This window comes from Magnolia sinica, chromosome 7 (assembly GCF_029962835.1).
Source record: "Magnolia sinica isolate HGM2019 chromosome 7, MsV1, whole genome shotgun sequence".
In the NCBI taxonomy this organism is placed as follows: domain Eukaryota; kingdom Viridiplantae; phylum Streptophyta; class Magnoliopsida; order Magnoliales; family Magnoliaceae; genus Magnolia; species Magnolia sinica.
Genome location: NC_080579.1, coordinates 55035550 through 55057604, shown reverse-complemented (window position 1 = coordinate 55057604; position 22055 = coordinate 55035550). Strand labels below are relative to the sequence as shown.

The following is a 22055-nucleotide window of genomic DNA, read 5'->3' as shown; positions in this document are numbered from 1 at the left end:
GCAAATGCAGCCACTTTCTGGGATTTCACATAACCCTAGCCAAGAAGGAAAATGGCAAACGTAGAATAATGATATCTAGATGATTTACGGAGATTTGATGAGGAAAATGAGAAGAATAACCTCCGTACGTCGGTTTATCATTGAAAGGGATTGAAAGGTTGTTATTTTGAAAAGGAGGTTTTTTCGTTAAGGGAGTGAAAGCAAGGAGTAAAATATTAGAGGAAACGGATTGGCTACTCACCCTGCCACCAACCAATGGCTGTGTTCGGTGGTCTGTGAGCCCCACCATGATGTACGTGTTTCATCCATTCTGTTCATCCATTTTTACTGTTCATTTTAGCACTTGTCCCAAAAAATGAGAGGGATATAAATCTCAGGTGGACCACACCACAAGAAGATAATATTGATTGGATATTGACAATTAAAATTCTCTTAAGGCTCAATGAACTGTTTATTTTACATCTAATCTGTTGATTAGTTCATACAGGCCTAGATGAAGGGAAAAACCAAAAATCAGCTTCATCCAAAACTTTTATGTCCCCCTAATGGTTTCTAATGGTTGACTCTCACTCAACACTGTTTCCTATAATGTGATTCACTTGAGATTTGGATATACCTCATTTTTGGTCTCATACCATAAAATGATCTGGAAAAATATATGGACGGCATGGATGAAAAGCATACATCATGGTGGGGCCACAGACCACCGACCGTCCGCCATTAGCTGGTGGCAGTGGGAGTACCGAATCCGTTTCCGTCAAAAGGAGGGGTATTTTCGTCCAGAGATTCCGACTCCGTACGAGGAGGTCCAAGTGCGTATTCTAAGTTTGTATTGCCACTAAAAAACCGCTGGATAAAAGGTGGGGTCCACAGTCGTAAATTTCTCCCAGTATTAGTGTTACGACGGTCCCGATCACTTCCGCATTCGATCGGGTCTTCCCTGGTCCATCTTGGCCATGAAATTGTCCGCGACCCACTCTACATCGTATTAGCTCCTTACGATGAGCAGATTCGAATAGCATGTCAGGCCATCAACCATCAGAAGTCCCACCTCCTCCCGCTGACGACAAGCAAGGAGCTTATGCGCAACGTCCGTCGATATCTCCAAGACCGGTTTCCTCTTACGCCTTCTGTAAGCAATTCGTGGTGTGGATGAGACCTCTTGTTTCAACTCCTGCAGTTGCTGCTCGCCGGGTTACCGAAAGCACAGCTATTCCAATCGCATCTGAATCTTCCGGGCAAAGGTCTCCTTCGCCATCTCCATCTACTCTGGCTGAGAACCAATCGACTTCTGCTATTCCTGGCGGGGCTTCCCCGTCGATAGGTACGCCGGTGCTTCACCTTCCGGCGAGTTTCTCACCGGAAAACCCCTTATCCAATCTCCTCAGGTAGACTCTGTTCCAACGGTTATTTTTCAACCGTTGAAGCTAAAACAGGGACGGCTTCTGTGTGGACTGGGATGGCTTCTAGGCTGGCTTTTGGACCCCGCCTGATTCCTGCTTGGCAACATCGAAGTGGGCTCAATTCTCTCTTCTCTGGCCCATCATCTAGGAGTGGGCTGAATGGGCCGAACCTTGCTGGGCCAGCCAGAGAGTCTTAGGTCTCTGTGTCTGCTGATCGGAATCCGGCTGTTAATCCTCTTCAGTCTGGATCTTCTTCTGGGCCAGCCTTCGTTTAGACGAGCAACAAACCATCAGACGGCTGGGATCTTCTTCTGGGCCAGCCATCATTTAGCCGAGCAACAAACCATCAGACGGCTGGGATCTTCTCCTAGCAATGTTGATAATGGGTCGGATTTCCTCGACCCAGCCACTGTCCCGCCTAATCCCAGACGCAACTCTGGCTCTGGGGCCCGATCTAGCAGCCCAGCTTTTCCCTCTAGGACCAGCTACCGACTAGTCCAGGACCCACGTCAACTTGCCAGATCCTGCAGCCAAGAGATGCTGTGCTTGGTGGGCAGCTGGGACAATGACCGTGGGTGGGATCCCTGACCGTGGGGCCCACCGTGATGTATGTGCCTTATATCCACACCGTCCATCCCATTTGAAAAATCATTTTAAGGTATAATTCCCAAAATGAAATAGATCCAATTCTCAGGTAGACCATAATACGTGAAATAGTGGTAATCAACCATTAAAAACCTTTTGTGGGACACAAAAGTTTTAAATCAAGCTGATATTTATATGGTCTCTTCATCCAGGTTTTTGTTACCTTATCAACAGGTTGGATGGAAAATAAACATTCCTATGGCCCCATGAATTTTTAATAGTGGGGATTCAATCATGACCGTTTCCTGTGCTATGGTTTAGGATCATGCCCTAAAATAAGCTATCTAAATGGATGGACAGTGTAGATATAAGTCACATACATCACAGTGGCCCCACAGCTAGCGATCCACCATACCTCGGTGGATCCGGGGATTCCCCGATCTCTTTAGGACTAGCTGCTGGGCTTTCTGTGGCCTGCTCAAACCAAAACGCTGCCCAGCCCTCTAGTGGCCAACCATGGCTAGTATTCATGCCACAATCTGGCTACCGCCGGATCATCAATGACACTTCAAATCATGCCCAACACGTGGATGAAGGTGCGAGTCAAGATGTTCCTCGGAAAGATTAGGCCTTCCATTCAAATCATACCCAACACGTGGATCAAAGTGCGGGTAAAAGGTGTTCCTCAGAAACGTTAGTCCTCTCTTTTCTCAACTACAAATTTAAACTCTGATTTAGCTTTGGAATATGCCAAACATAGTCCAAATGCTCCTTTTTGATAAAAAAAATTCATATGAAGATGCTCATATTAGTGAGAAAGATTGGTCCAAATCTCGTGGGATATTTCATTGGCAAGCATCTGTATCACCTTACGGTCAAAGCATCTTAAGAGAGACCATCGAAAGTTAAACATGGAATAGAATTTATCTCTTTAGAGGATAGTTTTTATTTATCTAAATTTAAAGATTTTGATGAGATCCAAGCAATTCCGGAAAAGGGTCCATGGTTTGTAAGTGGTCATCCATCGGTCCTTAAGCAGTGGACCTGCAAGACATCTCTCTAAAAATAAGATTTGGATACTATTTCCTTATGGTTGAACTTTTCAAATTTTAATTTTAATTTTAGAACTTTTTTCTTTTTTGGATATTCTTGCTAGCCCCGTCGGAAAGCCACTTTTTATGGATATCGCCTAGGGTTTGCTTGGAAGTTGGGGTTAATTCCCCTCTTCCAAACTCAGTTGAGCTTGAATTGGATGATGAAATTTTCGCTCAGTGGTGGAATACTTCTGGAAACTATCCCATGCAAAAGATGTGCCCTCTTTTAACCACTCAGAAAGAAATTGTCCCAATACTCCAATGTCACAAAAAGTGGCTAAGCCATCTCCTCCTTCCAACTCTAGTGGGGCTAACCCATCTCCTCCATTAAACTCATTAGTAGTTTCGTCTAAGCCAACCCCAAAAAAGAAAAAGAAAAATATTTCGAATGAGGCTAATTCTAACTCTACTGGTACCTTTGGAGGTAACCTTATGCCAAGTTGGTAAGTTACCGTTTCATCACAAGCAAAGTGTAATTAAATATAGATATCGATGACTTACTGTAATTAAGCTAATACCGTTTTGAATATTGACGGGAATATAGATATTGATGACTTACTGTTGATTAGATTACTCCTTCAGCTGTCTCTGCTTCTATAGATATTGATGACTTACTGTTGATTAGATTACTCCTTCAGCTGTCTCTGCTTCTCGATGTGATTCTTCCCTCATCCTTATTCAAATCCTCTCTACATTCAGATGACATATGAAGATACTAATTTCGAATGTGAGAGGCTTAAATATGCCCTTTATGAAGAAAGAGTTTAATGTTTATATGGCTAATCTTGATCCATCCATGATTTGCATAAATGAGCCTCGTATCGGGAAGGCTAATATTTACTATTTCTTAACACCATTCTTATTAAATCTCGGGACTATCAAACAAATGTGGATCAAAGCTCTTATCATAGGATTTTCATTTCTTGGAAATGCTCAATTCAAGTTTCTATTTGAAGCTTGACCGACCAACATATTCATTGTGACATTAGAGCATCAACCTTTCCAGAACATTTTTATTTTGAGGCATATATGCTTCAAATGATGCCTGTCAAAGAAGTATTCTTTGGAATGATATCTCTACGTTTGATGCTGACATTGTTGTTACTGGGATGCTTGCAGGAGATTTCAATTGTATTCGCTTCCTTCATGAGAAAAGAGGTGGAGGCGGCCCTAATCTAAAGCAAATTGAGGAATTCAATAAATGTCTTTCTTTAGTCGGGCTTGATGACTTGCAGCTTATTGGTAATATCTTTTTTTGGTCTAATTCTAATGGTGGGACGCAAAGGATTGAATGTAGATTAGATGGGTTTTTTGCTAACGCTAAATATATTGATTCTTTTAGTAAGTATAGAGCCTCTTATCTGCATCCTGGCCTTTTCAGAGAATTCCCCTATGTTCAAGCATGACCCTTTTGACTTCCAACATTGACTTGGAAAGGAGCACTAAGTTGGAATTGGTTCGAATCCAAAGCTTTGAATTATCCATGCTTAAGAAAAAGGTGAGGGACTCTAGACTTGTTAAAGGATATGAACTCTAAGTTCTTCTATTCTTCAATTAAGGCTAGACAAGATTCTTCTACAATCTAGGAAATTAAGGATACGGATGGAGTGGTCTGTTCTAATGAGATGAGATTAAGGCAATCCTGGTTAATCACTTTAATAAGCAACTTCTCATATTATCATAGCTCTTAGATCAATTTGAACCTTCTTGAAAATGTGAATTGGCTTTCATCCATCGAGAGTCAAAACCTTTGCAAGCTGATAGAAAATAACTAAGATTGAAACTGCTGTCAAGTACGCAAACCCCAATATGGCTATTGGATCTGATGGCTTCAGTGCCCATATTTTGAAGGTTTGCTAGCCTATTGTGGGGAGGATATTTATAGGGCCATTCTTAGTTTTTTTTGAATCTTTGAAAATTCTTAAACAACTTAATACTACCTTTATTACTTTAGTTCCTAAATGTAAGGTAGTCTCTTCTTAAACAACTTAATACTACATTTATTACTTTGCTAGTCTATTGCGGATTCAAAACCCTTGTTGCGCAGGCTCCAACAGTCTTTCGTACAAGTTGCGTGGGCATTCTGATTGCGCGGCCACGACCCTATTGCATGGTCACACAATCAACCTTAGTCCTAACTTCTTTCTGGCCTTTTGTTCTTTCTACTCCGGTGGTTCTCCTGACCTAGGATGCGACCAACTAACATTAGTGCATGACTCTCAGGAAGGGTAAGTTCCGTGGATCTTTTCGATACCTGAGTTCCATGGATCTTCTCTTTTATGAGCTCCCGAATGTCTAAAGTGTTCAAATGAGAGGGGTGAATGGATATTTATAGGCATTTGCACGTGTGAAATCCCTTTTCGTACAACCCACCAATGTAACGCGGTCACATGCACATTCCTAACTGATGTAGAGCGGGTCGTGGACAGTTACATGGCCAAGATGGATCAGAAAAGGCCCGGTCGATGACAAAAGTGATCTAGACCATCGAACCTTAAATCGGGCGTATCTTGCAATCCGGAATGAGTTATCTGACGTAAAATATATGATTTTGGGGTAGAATGAGCTACTGAAGCCAACCAACCCCGCTACGCCGGGTAGCGCAGCCCGGAATTGTGAAAAACCCTTGGATCGACGGTCGTTTCCCTGTTTTAATTTCATTTTTACTATAAATAGTAAGTTTTAGTTTGATTATAACTCTTCATCCGTTGGGCTTTAGGAGTTGCGCCCAACGTGAAAAGAGCTTAGAATAATTAGGAGAACGGTTTGGTGAAGCCAAATAGGACACTTACTATTTTTGGCCGAAAACCTTGCGCACTAGTAGACATCACGACCGTCTATAAATAGTAAGTTTACTATTTATAGTAAGTCACGGATTCTAGGAGTTTGAGTTGTAGTTTGATTCTAATTTCGTTCCCATTGCTTGGTACCCCTATTTAAAGGGTTGTGAACTCGTTTTTATTGATCAATTAATCAATTTCGAATTTCTTAGAATTTATTTCTATTTTCTACTTTCTTTCCTCGTGGATTCGAGAAGTCTCTGTGAGGAGTCCAGAGAAGCTCCGTGGATTCGGAGTAGTTATCCTCATCACGTTCATCCCTGCGTCAATTGGTATCAGAGCGAGGATTCCCCTCGGGCCGATGACAAATAATGAAGGTATGAATCAAAATCCTGTGGACGGTGATCCAGGGATTCGTTATCTTTCGGAAAGAATGGAAGCTTTCCACCGGGAGAGTCAGTTGACCATGCAAGGGCTGCAGGCAACTCTCGACCGTCTTGCGGATGCGCTACTCCCACCCCGAGCCCTAGGCGGTGCTCCACCACCTTTGGTTGCTCCCCCACCCATGGTGGCTCCACCACCCATGGTTGCTGTACGACGCAACCCTGATTTTCGTAGAGCACTACCAGTGGCAAACCGTAGGGCTACACCAGATGATTCAAGTTCTAGTGACGAGGACCTTAATGAGGGTTTTGCCCGACGACCAATCCATGGAGGTGATCATCTAGATCGTGCTGAAAGAGACTATCGAGGTAAGGCTGAACTTCCTAGTTTTAACGGTTTATTACGTATAGAAGATTTTCTCGATTGGCTAGCCGAAGTAGAGAGATATTTTGATTACATGGACGTGCCAGATCATAAAATGGTAAAATTGGTAGCGTTTAAATTAATATCTGGTGCTTCTGCATTGTGGGAACAATTACAACTCTCACGGGCCCACCAGAACAAGGCGCCCATTTCATCATGGCCACGGATGAGACATCTTCTTCGATCTCGATTTCTCCCCAGTGATTATGAGCAGATATTATTCCAGCAATATCAAAATTGTAGGTAAGGAAATCGAACAGTTACAGATTACACTGAAGAATTTCAACGGCTGGCTACACGAAACGATCTGTCAGAATCTGAGTCACAGAAGGTGGCACGATTTATAGGTGGGTTGCGACCGACAATTCAGGACCGAGTTCAGATGTACCCAGTCGGGACTGTGGATGAAGTAGTTCAATTGGCGGGTAGGGCAGAAACACAACTTGCAAGAGCTCCTGCTCGTCCATATCCTTCAACTCGACCCCCCATGACGGGTCCCACGCAGGATCCAGTGCTGCCACGAGGAAAAGACCCAGTACCTCAACTTCCTACAACCGCAAACCGTGATACGGGGAGCGGCTCATCCAGGCCTCAACGTGCAGCACCTACAACAGCGAGTCCGAGTAGGATTCCAAATCCTTATGCTCGGCCAAGGTCGAACAATTGTTACCGCTGTGGCCAACCAGGCCACTTATCAAACACTTGTCCTCAACGTCCCGCAGCACACTTGACTATAAACGAAGGGGGCACTGAAGATGAGGCCGTAGAAGAAGACCATCGCTTTGATGAACATGAACAAATCACTGAAGAAATAGCAGGTGGCGATGAAATGACGGGCGAGGATCGTGGTGAATTTCTAGTTATGAGGCAATTGCTGTATGCCCCACGAAAGAAATTACATCCACAACGACACAATATATTTCGTACTCGGTGCACCGTCAATGGAAAGGTCTGTGATGTGATCATAGACAGTGGTAGTAGCGAGAACATCGTCTCAAGAGTGATGGTAGATAAGTTGCGGCTACCAACGATGAAACATCTTTCCCCGTACTCAATTGGTTGGATAAAAAATGTGAATGAGACCAAGGTAACTGAACAATGCACTATCTCGTTTTTAATTGGTAAAAATTATAAAGATCAAATACTTTGTGACGTGGTCGATATGGAAGCTTGTCATATGTTACTCGGTCGACCCTGGCAGTCGAACCGTGATGCGACCCATCGAGGACGAGATAATGTTTACGTATTCGTCAAGGATAGTTGAAAAATAATCCTTGCCCCTATGGCACCAGAGAACCACCTTGAAGCCTCTAAAGTAGAGGGGAGTTCTCTCTTGACCATTCGGGATTTTATGTAAGAATCCAAGGAAACCGGCGAGGTATACGCTGTAGTGGTGAAGGGCGAGGAAGAGAAACCCTCAAACATCCCTCCAAGTTTAAGACTGTTGCTAAACGAATTCAAGGAAGTCTGGCCTGAGGATTTACCTGATGGATTGCCCCCCATGAGGGACATCCAACATCACATAGACCTCGTCCCTGGGGTTAGCCTGCCCAACCGCCCTCATTATCGGATGAGTCCGAAGGAGTGTGAGATACTTCAGGGACAAGTGGAGGAATTGATCCGTAAAGGTCTCTTGAGAGAGAGCATGAGCCCATGTGCCGTACCAGCATTATTAACGTCAAAAAAAGATGGAAGCTGGTGCATGTGTTTTGACAGCCGGGCAATTAACAAAATTACCATCAAATATCGGTTTTCAATACCACGGTTAGACGACATGCTCGATATGTTAGAAGGGGCCAAGGTGTTCTCTAAACTAGATCTAAGGAGCGGGTACCATCAAATTCGTATTCGACCCGGTGATGAGTGAAAAACGGCATTCAAGACCAAGGAAGGGTTGTATGAGTGGCTGGTCATGCCCTTTGGCCTATCGAACGCACTAAGTACTTCTATGCGTTTGATGAATCAAGTTTTAAAACCGTTCACTGGACGATTTGTGGTAGTATATTTTAATGACATATTGATATATAGCCAGGATGAGGCGGAGCACAGGAAACATCTCAGGCAGGTGCTGCAGGTCCTACAAATTAACAAGTTGTACATCAACTTGAAGAAGTGTAGTTCTTTAACTGACAGCCCATTGTTTCTAGGATTTGTTGTAACGTCCACAGGCATTCGTGTGGACGATGAAAAGGTGCGAGCTATTAGGGAATGGCCGATCCCGACAACCATTTATGAGGTGAGGAGTTTTCACGGGTTGGCGACTTTCTATCATCGATTTGTGTGAGATTTTAGTACCATAGTCGCGCCTATAACAGATTGCATGAAAAAAGGACCGTTCGAGTGGACCGATAAAGCTGACAAAAGCTTTCATGAGATCGAGCATCGTTTGTCTACAACATCGGTTTTGGTGCTTCCTAATTTCGACAAATTGTTTGAGGTTGAGTGTGACGCTTCATACGTCGAAATTGGAGGAGTATTATCACAGGAAGGCAGGCCGGTAGCCTTCTACAGCGAGAAGCTCAGTGAAGCCCGAAAGAAGTGGTCGACTTATGAGCTTGAGTTGTACGCAGTTGTTTAGGCACTACAACATTGGCGGCATTATCTGATTCAAAGAGAGTTTGTTTTGTACACTGACCATCAAGCATTAAAGTTTATTAATAGTCAGACTAACGTGAATCGTGTGCATGCTAGATGGGTTACATTTTTACAGGAATTCACGTTCGTTCTGAAGCACAAGTCAGGGCAGCAGAACAAGGTGGCTGATGCACTTAGCCGTCGTGCATCACTACTTATTACGATAAGCAACGAGGTGGTCGGCTTCGACTGTCTCAAGGAGCTGTATGTCGAGGATGAAGACTTCAAAGATTCTTGGATGAAGTGCCAAGAAGGTCACCCCAGTGACCTTCATATACAGGACGATTTTCTCTTCAAAGGGAATCGATTGTGCATCCCCCAAAGTTCTCTGAAGGAGCAGATTATTCAGGAGCTACATGGAGGTGGCCTCGGTGGACACCTGGGGCGAGACAAGACGCGAGCTCTTGTGGAAGAGCGGTATTACTGGCCGCAATTAGTACGCGATGTGGAAAAAGCCGTACAACGTTGTCATGTTTGTCAGACCTCCAAGGGGCAATCTCAGAATACGGGCCTCTACACCCCGTTACCTGTGCCTAACGGTCCTTGGGAGGATTTATCAATGGACTTTGTGCTTGGTCTCCCACGAACACAACGCGACATGGATTTGGTGTTCGTGGTGGTAGATCGTTTCTCCAAGATGGCGAACTTTATCCTATGCAAGAAGACCCTCGATGCAACACATGTGGCGAATCTGTTTTTCAGGGAGGTCGTATGGCTACACGGGGTCCCCAAGACCATTACTTCCGATCGTGACACGAAGTTCATTAGCCACTTTTGGCGGACTTTATGGAATCGATTCGATACACGACTTCAATTCAGTAGTGCTTACCACCCACAGACTGATGGGCATACCGAAGTTGTGAATCGCCCGTTGGGAAACCTCCTTCATTGTATTTCAGGAGAAAAACCGAAGCAGTGGGATTTGACCTTGTCTCAAGCAGAGTTTGCATTCAACAATATGGTGAACCGCTCGACAGGGAGATTACCGTTCCAGATTATTTACGGACGAGTGCCTCGCCACACACTTGACTTGGTTCCTCTGCCCAGGCACCCAGGCACGAGCATTGCAGCAGAACATATGACAGACAAGATCATGGGCATCCATGCAGAAGTGCAGACCAAGCTACATACCTCGAACGAGAAGTAAAAGGAACAAGCGGACAAGCATCGGCGACAAGAAGTGTTTGAGGTAGGCGACTGCATTATGATCCATCTGCGCAAAGAGAGATTTTCGACTGGGACGTACAACAAGTTGAAAAATAAGAAGATTGGACCGGTACCACTCATCCGAAAGATCAATGACAACGCTTATGTTGTTGATCTCCCAGATGACATGGCAATCTCATGGACTTTCAATGTCACGGACTTAACCGAGTATCATGAACCAGAGCATGACGAGAACTCAAGGACAAGTTCTTTTGAAGTGGAAGAGACTGATGTAGAGCGGGTCGCGGACAGTTACGTGGCCAAGATGGATCAGAAAAAGGCCCGGTCGATGACAAAAGTGATTTAGACCATCGAACCTTAAATCGGGCGTATCTTACAATCTGAAATGAGTTATCTGACGTAAAATATATGATTTTGGGGTAGAACGAGCTACTGAAGCCAACCAACCTACTATGCCGGGTTGCGCAGCCCGAAATTGCGAAAAACCCCTGGATCGACGGTCGTTTCCCTGTTTTAATTTCGTTTTTACTATAAATAGTAAGTTTTAGTTTGATTATAACTCTTCATCCGTTGGGCTTTAGGAGTTGTGCCCAACGTGAAAAGAGCTTAGAATAATTAGGATAACGGTTTGGTGAAGCTAAATAGGACACTTACTATTTTTGGCCGAAAACCTTGCGCACTAGTAGACATCACGACCGTCTATAAATAGTAAGTTTACTATTTATAGTAAGTCACGGATTCTAGGAGTTTGAGTTGTAGTTTGATTCTAATTTCTTTCCCATTGCTTGGTACCCCTATTTAAAGGGTTGTGAACTCGTTTTTATTGATCAATTAATCAATTTCAAATTTCTTAGAATTTATTTCTATTTTCTGCTTTCTTTCCTCGTGGATTCGAGAAGTCTCTGTGAGGAGTCCAGAGAAGCTCCGTGGATTCGGAGTAGTTATCCTCATCACGTTCATCCCTGCGTCACTAACTCCAGCATGTTGCACGGTCGCGCAACATCTCTCAATAATTTTTGGCATTGTGATCGGCTGCACAACTTATATTCCTTACAAGCAACTTCATCAATCTGCTCAATTATCATTCTAGTCATTTGGCCTATTGTGCGATCACACAATACCTCCCGGTTGTGCAATTGTAAAACTAATTTTGTGTGCCTCCTCAATCCCCCTTTGATTGTTTCAAAGATAAAATCAAAAGGTGGATCAAACCTCTTGCGTACAAAATTTGTAAATTGCGTGATATTTCATTTGTTTGCGCAAAATTGGTTGATCGGGTCTGTGCAACAGTTGTCGGGTCCTTGAGTCTATATAAACCCAGTGCTTCCCTTGACCGTTCATTCTATTTCTTACTTCCGCATCTCTCATTTGCTGCTGATTTCTTACTTGACAACACAACTCTTTTTGGGATCATCTTATTGTGCGCCTGCGCAATTGGCCTTTTGCTTTGGCAAAATTCACCAAGTGCTGAAACTTTGCAGAACTTTCCCCTTATTCTTGTGTAACTCATAATTTCTGTGGAAATCCCAAAACTTCATGCAATTGTCCTTTGTAACCCGCCTTTAATCCGTGTAACTTGTATATTCCTTAGCACTCTCCTTTTTATGTAATAGTCCTTGCTTATCATTCTTCAAGTTTACCTTTTATTCTTAAAGACTTTCAACTTCTTCTAACTTCCACCTCTTCCCTTTTTGCAAGAAATAGTGAAGACTAAGAAAACCCCCGATGCTGTTTCAGAATCCTCAACTCCTCCTCGTCAAAACAGGAGTCAAGCCCAATAGTGGGCATGAACACCGCGCCTTTTCCAATCACCTTTAACAACAGAATGCCCTAGTAAAAGTGCCAAGACTACCACTAGGAATCCAAAATTGCTCAAGATGTCAACTCCTCATATTATAGACTTCTCAGACAGAATAGATCATTTATCAACCCCCATCCGTCAGGCTATCATTCTGGGTGAAGTGGAAAGACTGCCTAGAAGGGGTCATGAATTTGAGTGGGAAGATTGGTTGAAAACCACTTCCAACATCTGGACAGATAGTGTTAGATCGTTTGTGAGAGAAAATAGCCCACCTCCAACCTTCTCATAGAAGAAACAAAAGCAGAGCAAGGACCAACAACTTCAAAAGATCAATAAGTTTAGCAAAAAACGACTTCAAAACACCTGGGATAACGTCAAGGTTTCTTAGGAGATGATCAAATTCAACAGTCCATTCATAGATTAAACTATTACGATCCCAATAAACCTCCACCGTCATCTCTCTATCTTGGACAATGAGCCTACAGATAGGATGGCTCGCAACAGAATTCTCCAGACGACGCACTGGGTTATAAAATAGCTGCATATTCGAGAAGGCTCACTAGTAGAAAAAGGCTGCAGACAGAGGACAAGGAAGATATCTTCCATGCAATTTTTGATGCCAAGTTACAGTCCTCATGATCTTTTCTCAATGAACTGTTTTGAAATCATGCATCAACGATTCCGCAACCAGGATTCTCTATGGGGCATTGAAGAATTCTACACATGTGGCTTCCTCTTCTCATGCAATAATTATAATGCCAAAGAAAAGGTGATTATCAAGAAGTATTTAGATACTCTCACCAAGATAGTTTTTGATGTAAAGCGGGTCGTGGATGCTTTCATGTCCAAGATGGACCAAAGAAGGCCCGATCGGAGGCGGAAGTCATCAAGACCATTAGAACCTTAAAATAGGCATATCTTGCAAACCGGAATGAGTTTGTTGACATACCATATATGATTTTGGGGTAAGATGAGCTACTTTAGCTAACCAACCCAGCTACACCGGGTTGCCCACGTCGAATTTGTGAGATTTCATCATATTGATGATCAAATTCCATGTTTATTTCCGTTTATATATATATTTTTGTAAGTTTTAGTTTGATTATAACTCTTCATCCGTTGGGCTTTAGGAGTTGTGTCCAACATGAAAAGTGTTAAGAAAAATCAGGAGAATAACGTGGTTAAGCCACATAAGACACTTACTATAAATAGTAAATTTACTATATATAGTAAGTTGCGAATTTTAGGGAGTTTTAGTTATAGTTTAATTCCTAAACTTATTCCAAGTCTTGGTATCCCTATTTAAAGGGTTGTAGACTCATTTATTTCATCTATCAATCAATCAACAAGTTTCTTTCACATATTTTAAAATTAATTCTATTTCTTTTCCTCGTAGATTCGAGAAGTCTCTGTGAGGAGTCCAGACAAGTTTCGTGGATTTGAAGTAGTTATCCTCGAGGAAGATGGTGATTGACCTCAATTGGTATCAAAGCGAGGATTCCCCTCGGGCCGATGGTAAACAACGATGGTATGAACAAAAATCCTTTGGACGGTGTGTAAGGCCTGTATCCTAGTCCATATCGTTCCGTAGACTTTCGCGATCCTCCCTATCGAATTTCGACAACCCATGACTTGTAATTAACATTTGTGTGTGACCCTAAGTCACATCCTGTATATCTGAGTTGACTCGACCTGAGATTTGTACCCTAGCGACCACGCTGTCGTCGCGATTCCAACATCGCGTCTCGCGCATCGATGCGATACCCAGGCCAGGAGTTGTGGGCCCGTGTTTATTTTGAGAAAACACCGCGCATTGCAATCCCGAGAAGAGAATCTATACAATCTATCAAATAAATCCCATCAATTAATCAAGTCCAACACCCATATCTCTCTCACCTAAAAGTCAACACACCCATACCTCTTAAGTACACCCATCAGTCACACCTATCACTCACCCATCACACCCATCCCTGTCTCCTTACATCCCCCCTCTCTCTCATTCTCCACCCATTCTCCCAAGCACCAAGAGAGAGAGAGAGAGAGAGCCAATGTCCAAGCTTTCCATGAGAAGAGCCTAGTGTGGCCCACTCCCTACCACCCTATCTCCTATCTTTACCCTTCAATCTTCATCTTCCACCATCAAAGGGAAGGCCTAGGAGCTAAGCAGTCCATGGAACCTAGAAGAAGCGGAATCAGTGGGTGTTCTAGAGTAGATCTTGATCTTTGATGTATGGTACAATTGGGACCCATTGATGTGTGTGTTGTATGATTAAGGGGTAGCTCATAGCGGCGGAGCTCCTCCCTGCTTCTTGTTTCTTTCCCTCTCTCTCTCTCTCTCTCTCTCTCTCTCTCCCTCTCCCTCCCTCTCTCTCTCTCTCTTTCCCATATTTTGTGGCCCACCCGATGAGTGTGAGAGGGATCTGGACCATCCAGCAACAAGGTCACCCTTGCTGTCCAAGTTGTTGGACATCCAGCAATCACGTAGGCTCTGAGGAAGGGAAAAACACACATATTAGCTTAGTCTCGGGGTCGTGAGGCCCACCTGCATGAAACCTTCCATGAGACATGTATTTGATCCCAACCGTCCATCCCTTGATCGTTCAGACAATCGGACAGACGGACAACATTCTATTGGACAGACTGCTGTCCAGCAGTAGGTCCAAACACGTGGGAAAAATCATAAATATCAGCTTGAGTCACAGCAGTGGGCCATGTGTACATGGGACCCACATGCTGTATGTATCATACTCCCACCGTCCATTTGTGGGACCCACCTAATGCCTGGCTCATTGTCACCATCCAGCAGGCCTGGACAGTGGGAAAAATACAAATATCAGTTTTATTCACAGCTGAGGTGGGCCACCCGTGTGGACGCACCTCTGATATATGCGTTTCATCCATGCAGTCCATCGTCCACACGTGGACGGTGGGACTCATGTGAGATATGTATTTTACATCCTGACCGTCCCTCCTGGACGGGCCTGGACGTTGGGCTGTATAAAAAAAAAGATAATGATAATAATTAATAAGATAAATAATAATAATATATTATAAATATTATGGTGGGCCCCACGTGGGACCCGCCAGCTGGTAGCTGATTGGCTGGAGTACCTCAAACTAGCTATATAGCTGCTATATTGACGTCAGCAAGTGTTGTGGGTCCCACAAGTATCCAGCTGGTGAGTTGACGTTGGCAAGCTCTGTGGGTCCCACAGCTATCCAGCTGGTGAGTTGACGTCAGTAAGCTCTGTGGGTCCCTTTTGATGTATGTGATCTCCATGCCGTCCATGTGGTTCATCCACAATGTCCATCTACATGGGTCCCATCAGCTAGATCAGTGGTTCTAATCATGAGGTCTGTGTTATGTCCAGACCGTCCATCTGTTGGTGGGCCAGCAGCCCAGCCATATGGCTGCTGTATTGACGTTGCAAGTTCTGTCGGTTTCATCCCCACCGTCCGTTCGCTGGACGGGTGGGACCCACCTTTAATCCATGTATTCTATATGAGCATCGTCTATTTGGACGGTGCCATGTGGGGCCTGCTGTAATGTATGTGGTGCATTCGCACCGTCCACTGCTTGGGACAGTGGGAATCCCACTTGATGTATGGGTCTTGTCCACACCATCCAGACGGATGGATGGTGGGACCCACCACTGATGTATATGTTATATCCGTACCGTCTATCAAGTGGGCCACATTGCAAACCAGTGGAGGGTTGACCGTCTACGATTGAAACCCGTTTGGGATCACTGAAGTTCTGGATTAATATGAAATTTGTTTTCCCTCTTAATTCAGGTCTTTGTGACCTTGTGAATAGATTGAATGGAAATTAAACGTTATGGTGGGGCCCACCTTGATGTTTGTGTTGTACATCCATGTGTTGATCTGGTGGGCCCATTTGGAATGTGCAAGGCCTACCCCAATATGATGTATATGAGGCCCATTTGATGAGGTCCAGGTGATGTATCTGTGGCTTATTTGGCGAGGCCCAATATGATGCATCTGGGGCCCATTTGACAAGGCCCGATGTGATATATATTGGCCCATATGTTAAGGCCCAATATGATATATTTGCGGCCCATTTGGTGAGGCCCAATATGATGTATATGAGGCCCATAAGATGCGGCCCATTGTGATGTATATAAACCCATGCGATACGGCCCATTGTGATGCATATGAGGCCCATGAGATGTGGCCCATTGTAATGTATATTGGCCCATATGATGAGGCCCATTGAAAAGTACATTAGGCCCTTGTGTGACGCCATGGGCCCTACTATATTTTAGGCTTTATGTGGGTCACTCCTTGAGAGTAATGTTGGTTAAATGTCCACATTGATGGGTAATGATGGTTAAATGTCCACATTGTGACCTTTCTTTAGGCCCTTTGTTAGGCCGATTATTGATTACTGATTATGAGTACGTGATAGTATAACATCATAACACATGGCCATACGCATCATCTGCATGCTTGATATGAGGAGTGATTGATCATAGCACATGCCATTGAGTAGATTATTATGGGGCTCCCTGAGAGACGAAGTTGTCCTACATGAGCGCATGATACGCGCAGGTTTGATGCATGATTAGATGGTATGACTCATGCATCTTACATTTTGTGGTATGACCACCATATGCCCTAGCGACATCAGGGCCATGGCCTCCACAGACATGTTGTGGATGGTCAGATGGGACACTGGAAATCTTTTTCTACATGGGGTGCCATAGATATCCCTGGGTGAAAGTTCTTAAACCCTCTTGGTACCAGAGGACGCTCCAACATCGAGATCGAGTGGATACATGAGCACACGAGGGTCGTATACCAGTATGCTGTGTCTCCCACTATGTCGTGGTCGGTTGGAAAGGGGTGTGACCTTACCCGCCTAAGTGAGGAGGCAATATCTAGGTTGAGTTTGACCAGCTTGAGGAATGAGTCCGCTATCGATGAGTCGGGCCCGATATTGGCAGGCAGATAGTGAGGTCTCTTTCACTTACCCAATTGTACGCTCGGATAGGGGCGACAAGCTGGCGTAGAGTGTACTAGACCCCGGTGATGATCCCAGAGATGTACAGTACTGATATGTGGACTTACTGAGCAGGAGTTGCATACTCAATATTTTACTCATTCATTCATTCATTCACTATCCACTCGGGCTGGTGGTGCGCAACTAATTATTATGTGTACTTTCACAATGGCCAGGATTTCGGTTGGGGCATGCGACCAACCTGAGATCAGAAGTTTACCACATTGAGTCTAGCTATCCAAATTTAGGTATGAGACTAGTTTGGATAGAAGCCCCTTGTGATGGACCCCATAGCTTGCGATACTACGTACTATCATTCCGACTTCACACTCCAGCTTGGTCATTTCATTCACACCGCATATTGCATTACATCCATGGCATATGACATTTTGGGTTGCTATGTTTCTGCATTTATATGGTCTAGATACGACTGACGGTATTCGTGGACTCGACAGGATTTGCATATTGCATTGCATCCTCAGTATATGATATTTGACTTACTATGCATCCACATTGCATAGCTGATCTGCATTGCATCCTTAATATATGATATTTGGCTTACTATGTCTCCACATTGCATAGCTGATCTACATTACTTCCTCAGTATATGATATTGGCTTATTATGTTTTTGCATTGCATGACCTAGATAAGACTGATGATGGTGGGTCCCTCTTTGGTAGAACATGTACATCATGGTGGGTCCCACATAGGGGGTGACAAGTATAAAACACAGGTCACGGTGGGTTCGGACAGTGCGCATAAAACAAATACTTCACAGCGGGTCCGGACAGCGTGCATGAACACTTCACAGCAGGTTGTGTTGGACGGTGTGTATAAAGCACATACATCGTGTGGGCCACGTACAGGGAACAACGGATGCATGACATGAATGCGGCACATGCATCTGATGAGCCTCCACTATCCAGTGGACGGTCGGGCTAAATACATACATTAGGATGGGCCCAGGTTAGGTTTCAGTAGGTGGCATTGTTACCATCCCTCCTCCCAACGATTCACCCCACCCAAGCTTTGGGTCGGTCTCAAATTTGGACCCTGCCTTGCCATGATTCGGCAGGATAAAAGGATGGTGTGGATATGGCACATACATCTCAGTGGTTTGAATTAGGCCCTTAGAGAATAAGGCTAGGGGTGTGATGACCTGCCTAGTGAGGCCGCGGTTGGTGCAAGACGCAGTTTCCTCCCCAGTCGGCTCCACCTCTAGCTCCACTTCCCCTCCTTTTTTTCTCTCTTTCTTCCTTTCCTTTCCTCTCTTTTCTTTCTTTTTCTCTTCTCCCTTTTCGTTCTTTTCTTTTCTTTCTTCCTTCCTTCCTTTCTCTCTTTACTTTCCTTTCTTTTCTTTCTTTATGTTCGGTGCTCATATTTCTTAATGGGCACGGAAGCAACCTTAAATCAAATCAAACAACATAATAAAAAAAGAAATTTTCAAGTAAACATAGCAGACACAAAGATTTTAGGTGGAAAATTCTTATTGAAAAAAATCACGTCACAAAGCAACGATTAATTCACTATAATCAAAAGAATACAAGAGATGGAATAACTTACATTAAAAACCCTAACTTTTTCCTTCAAACCCTAGAAAATTCATGCTAACCTCTAGAACATCTCTAGCATTACTCTAATCGCATCTACGGATGTACTTATATATCATTGTACAAAATTATGAAACAAAACCCACACTTATACAAAAACTTATGCTCCCATTTAGTTGACCCAACTGGACCTTCAGTTGACCGAAAACTTCACAGCATGCTTCGGTTGACTTGAATTCAATCAACAATCTCCACCGTGGCTTTAATCCTTCAGTTCTACTGCTTTAAGTTGTTATCACCATCTCTAATCATATATTCATACTAACATCATCTGTAACATCCTGAATTTTTCGTGGCTCGAGTACATACTCGTGCTTGCGAATTCCGGGTGTTAATAATGTAAAGATTTAGATGCTTTAAAATCTTATCTTGATTTTCTTTTCATTTAGATTACATCCAGTTACATTCACGAGAGTAAAAATCAACTGTATTTATTATTCCATTAGATTAAAAGAATTCAACAAATTATCGAATGCCCTCTCAATGAGAGCTTATTATATTATCAAAGTTTGTAGTGAAAATAAATAAAACTAAACATAAAGCTATCTCTTTATTTATTCAAAATAATCTTTTGTAAGGGGATTGTCATCCGTGCCTTCAATCTGCACATCACCTACGTCATCTGTACGGTTGGAGAGGTCAATGCCCTACTCATAGTGATGGTTATCCTTTAAAATTAACAATAATTCAAGAGATTTATAAGAATAATGTAAGGGTTCCGATACATCTTGTACTCCACCACTACGAGTGATATAGGTACGTGCAACCAATTATATGAATGCATGCCTAGCAGAGTGTGCACGGCTCATCATACGTTGTGATCATCACAACGTGGAATATAATTCATATAAAACCTGGCTCGCCCCGCATCTCATAACTACAAAAATTTGCTGGCGTGTCCAACGCTACTGTGGATTTATGGGAATACCTCGAGGCGGCACAACACATGAATTGGATGGATTACGTGACATGATTTGTTCATGGAGAGACTATTTGCGACATCCAATCCAGGAAGTGATGTAATACGCATTGCGAATGACTTACATGGATTCGTGCACCACTACCCAAAATCCATGGAATTACGTGTCGATCGAGAAGGTCACTACCCAGAGAGCATTACGTCCACAATAAAATATTTGAATCACTAGTTGTGAGATCTCTAACACATCACTTGCACCAAAGGGGAAATAAATTGAACCATAAGATTTTTGAAATTCCAAGACACATACCCAAGTCATAAAGGGAGGTAGCACAAGGCTGACCTAATAAAGGAGGTGTAACAAATAGCTAACTCAATAAAAGAGAAGAGTAGTAAATAGGCTACCTCAACAAAAATATGGGGAGAAGAGCAAAAGGCCAACTCAAAATAAAGTGGAAGCACGTGCCGCTCTCAAAATTGGTAAAGGATGAGGCTTATACCCATCACCTCACATAAATTCATAAACACTACACATAATTAAAATCATACCTTAACTATAATTCTCAAAAGGATAAATAATTGATAATGGTAAATCAATCAATTGCATGAAAAATCACGGTTATATGAAAGTATGTAAAAATAAGATAAATCTTATCAACTCAAATTAGTGTAAGCTTAAAGGAATCCCTCATCTTATCCTTAGATCTAAACCCTCAGTAGATATCTATGTAGGAAAGCTTTTATATAAATCACGGCATCGCTTGAGCAAGAGGGAGACACCACACGTGTGAAGAAGGAAAATGATGATGGCGTCTAGGCTTTCTGTTTCTCTATCTCTTTCTATTTCTCTATCTCTCTCTCTCTCTCTCTTTCTCTTTCTCTTTATATTTCTCTTTCTCTCTCTTCCTTGGGCGTTGGGAGATTGGGCGTGTGAGTGGAGAGGAGAACGCACACCCCCTTTATAAAAGGAGTGGGTGTGTGAGAGGGGTGTGTTTCACATCCCACTTGGATTGGATTTCTCCAATTTGCCCTTTTCTAACAATCTTTCTTTGAATCTAATTCACCCAGTGTGTCGGGTTGTTGAATAGGGCCAGGGTATTATACGATTTTTTTAGTGATCTGAAATTTAGATTGACATATCTTGAAAATTCTCCTAACAGGTGCCAAAACAAAGTTGATCTCAATTAACGGTCCACACTTAATGATCAGGGCCTAATTTTGGGAGAAATGTAGTCAGGATAGACAAAAGGTTGGACAAAAGTTGGTGGTTGATCAATGGTGAAAAAAGCCTAAATCTAAAATTTTACATTTTGTATTAAAATGAAGGAGCTGGCTTTAGGGTTTTACATGAGCCAAGATAGCTCGAAAAGCTCACTCAGCTCAGCTCGATCTACCTTGACTTGACTCGGCTCGAACGATGACTTAAGGCGAGCCAAGTTTCAAATGACCCAACTCGTTTTAAAAACAAGCCGAGTTCGATCATAGTGGATCTTAACTCGATTCGACTCGAACTCGGCTTGGCTCGAAGCTTGATCTCGAGCTCGGCTCGACTTAAATATATATTATATTATATTTAAAAATAAATAAATAAATATTATATATATATGTTATTAATTGAATATTTGATTTGGGAGTTGGGTTAGTGTGGGTTGGATTAGTTGGGTAAGGTGGCTAGGTTGAGTCGGGTGTTAATTGGGTCGGGTTTCTAGGTTGTGTTGGGTGTAAGTTGGGTCGGGTTGGGAGTAGGCTCGACTTGCCTTGAGGTAAGCTTGCCTCGACTCGATCTATTAGCTTGCCTTGAGCTTGACTCGAAAGGTTTGACAAACAGGTCAAGCTCCGTTAGTAAGTTCGAGGCTGAGCTCGAGCTCGAACTCGAACTCGAGGAGAGCATAGATGAGTCAAGCCAAGCTTGGCCCACCTCGACTCGACTCAACTCAACGTATAGCCCTAGCTAGCTTCAACATTCAATGGTGTAGGATCATAGATCAGGGTCTAAATTTTGTATACATCGTATTCATATGAGACCAATGTGTGGTCCAAATTTGAGTTGCGATGGACGGTAGGAAGTGGTTAAATTGGAAGATGCAAATTTATAAGGAGTTGGTAAGCCTCAAAAGGATAACTTTGCGCTTAAGGAAAAACCTACCAAAGTAGGGTCTTCATATTTCATACATAGTCTATATTATGGTTAAGCCAAGTCGTTCATATGAAGAGAAATATCCTACTATGAG

At 43.1% G+C, this 22055-nt stretch overlaps 1 protein-coding gene across 3 annotated transcripts in view; it reads left to right on the top strand.

Annotated features, from left to right (window-relative positions):
* The first annotated feature begins 908 nt into the window (after nt 1-908).
* Nucleotides 909-22055, top strand: part of LOC131251359 (uncharacterized) — a 46507-nt gene continuing 25360 nt past the window's right edge. Inside the window, exons 1-3 of one of the 3 annotated variants that reach the window (XM_058252041.1) lie at nt 909-1324; nt 4202-4324; nt 4464-4580. In XM_058252041.1, the coding sequence (XP_058108024.1) occupies nt 1021-1324; nt 4202-4324; nt 4464-4510 (474 nt within the window). In that variant the 5' untranslated portion in view covers nt 909-1020 and the 3' untranslated portion in view covers nt 4511-4580. Of the gene's footprint in view, nt 1325-4201; nt 4325-4424; nt 4581-22055 lie in introns of all 3 variants that reach the window. The other 2 variants (XM_058252042.1, XM_058252040.1) reach the window with 2 other exon arrangements.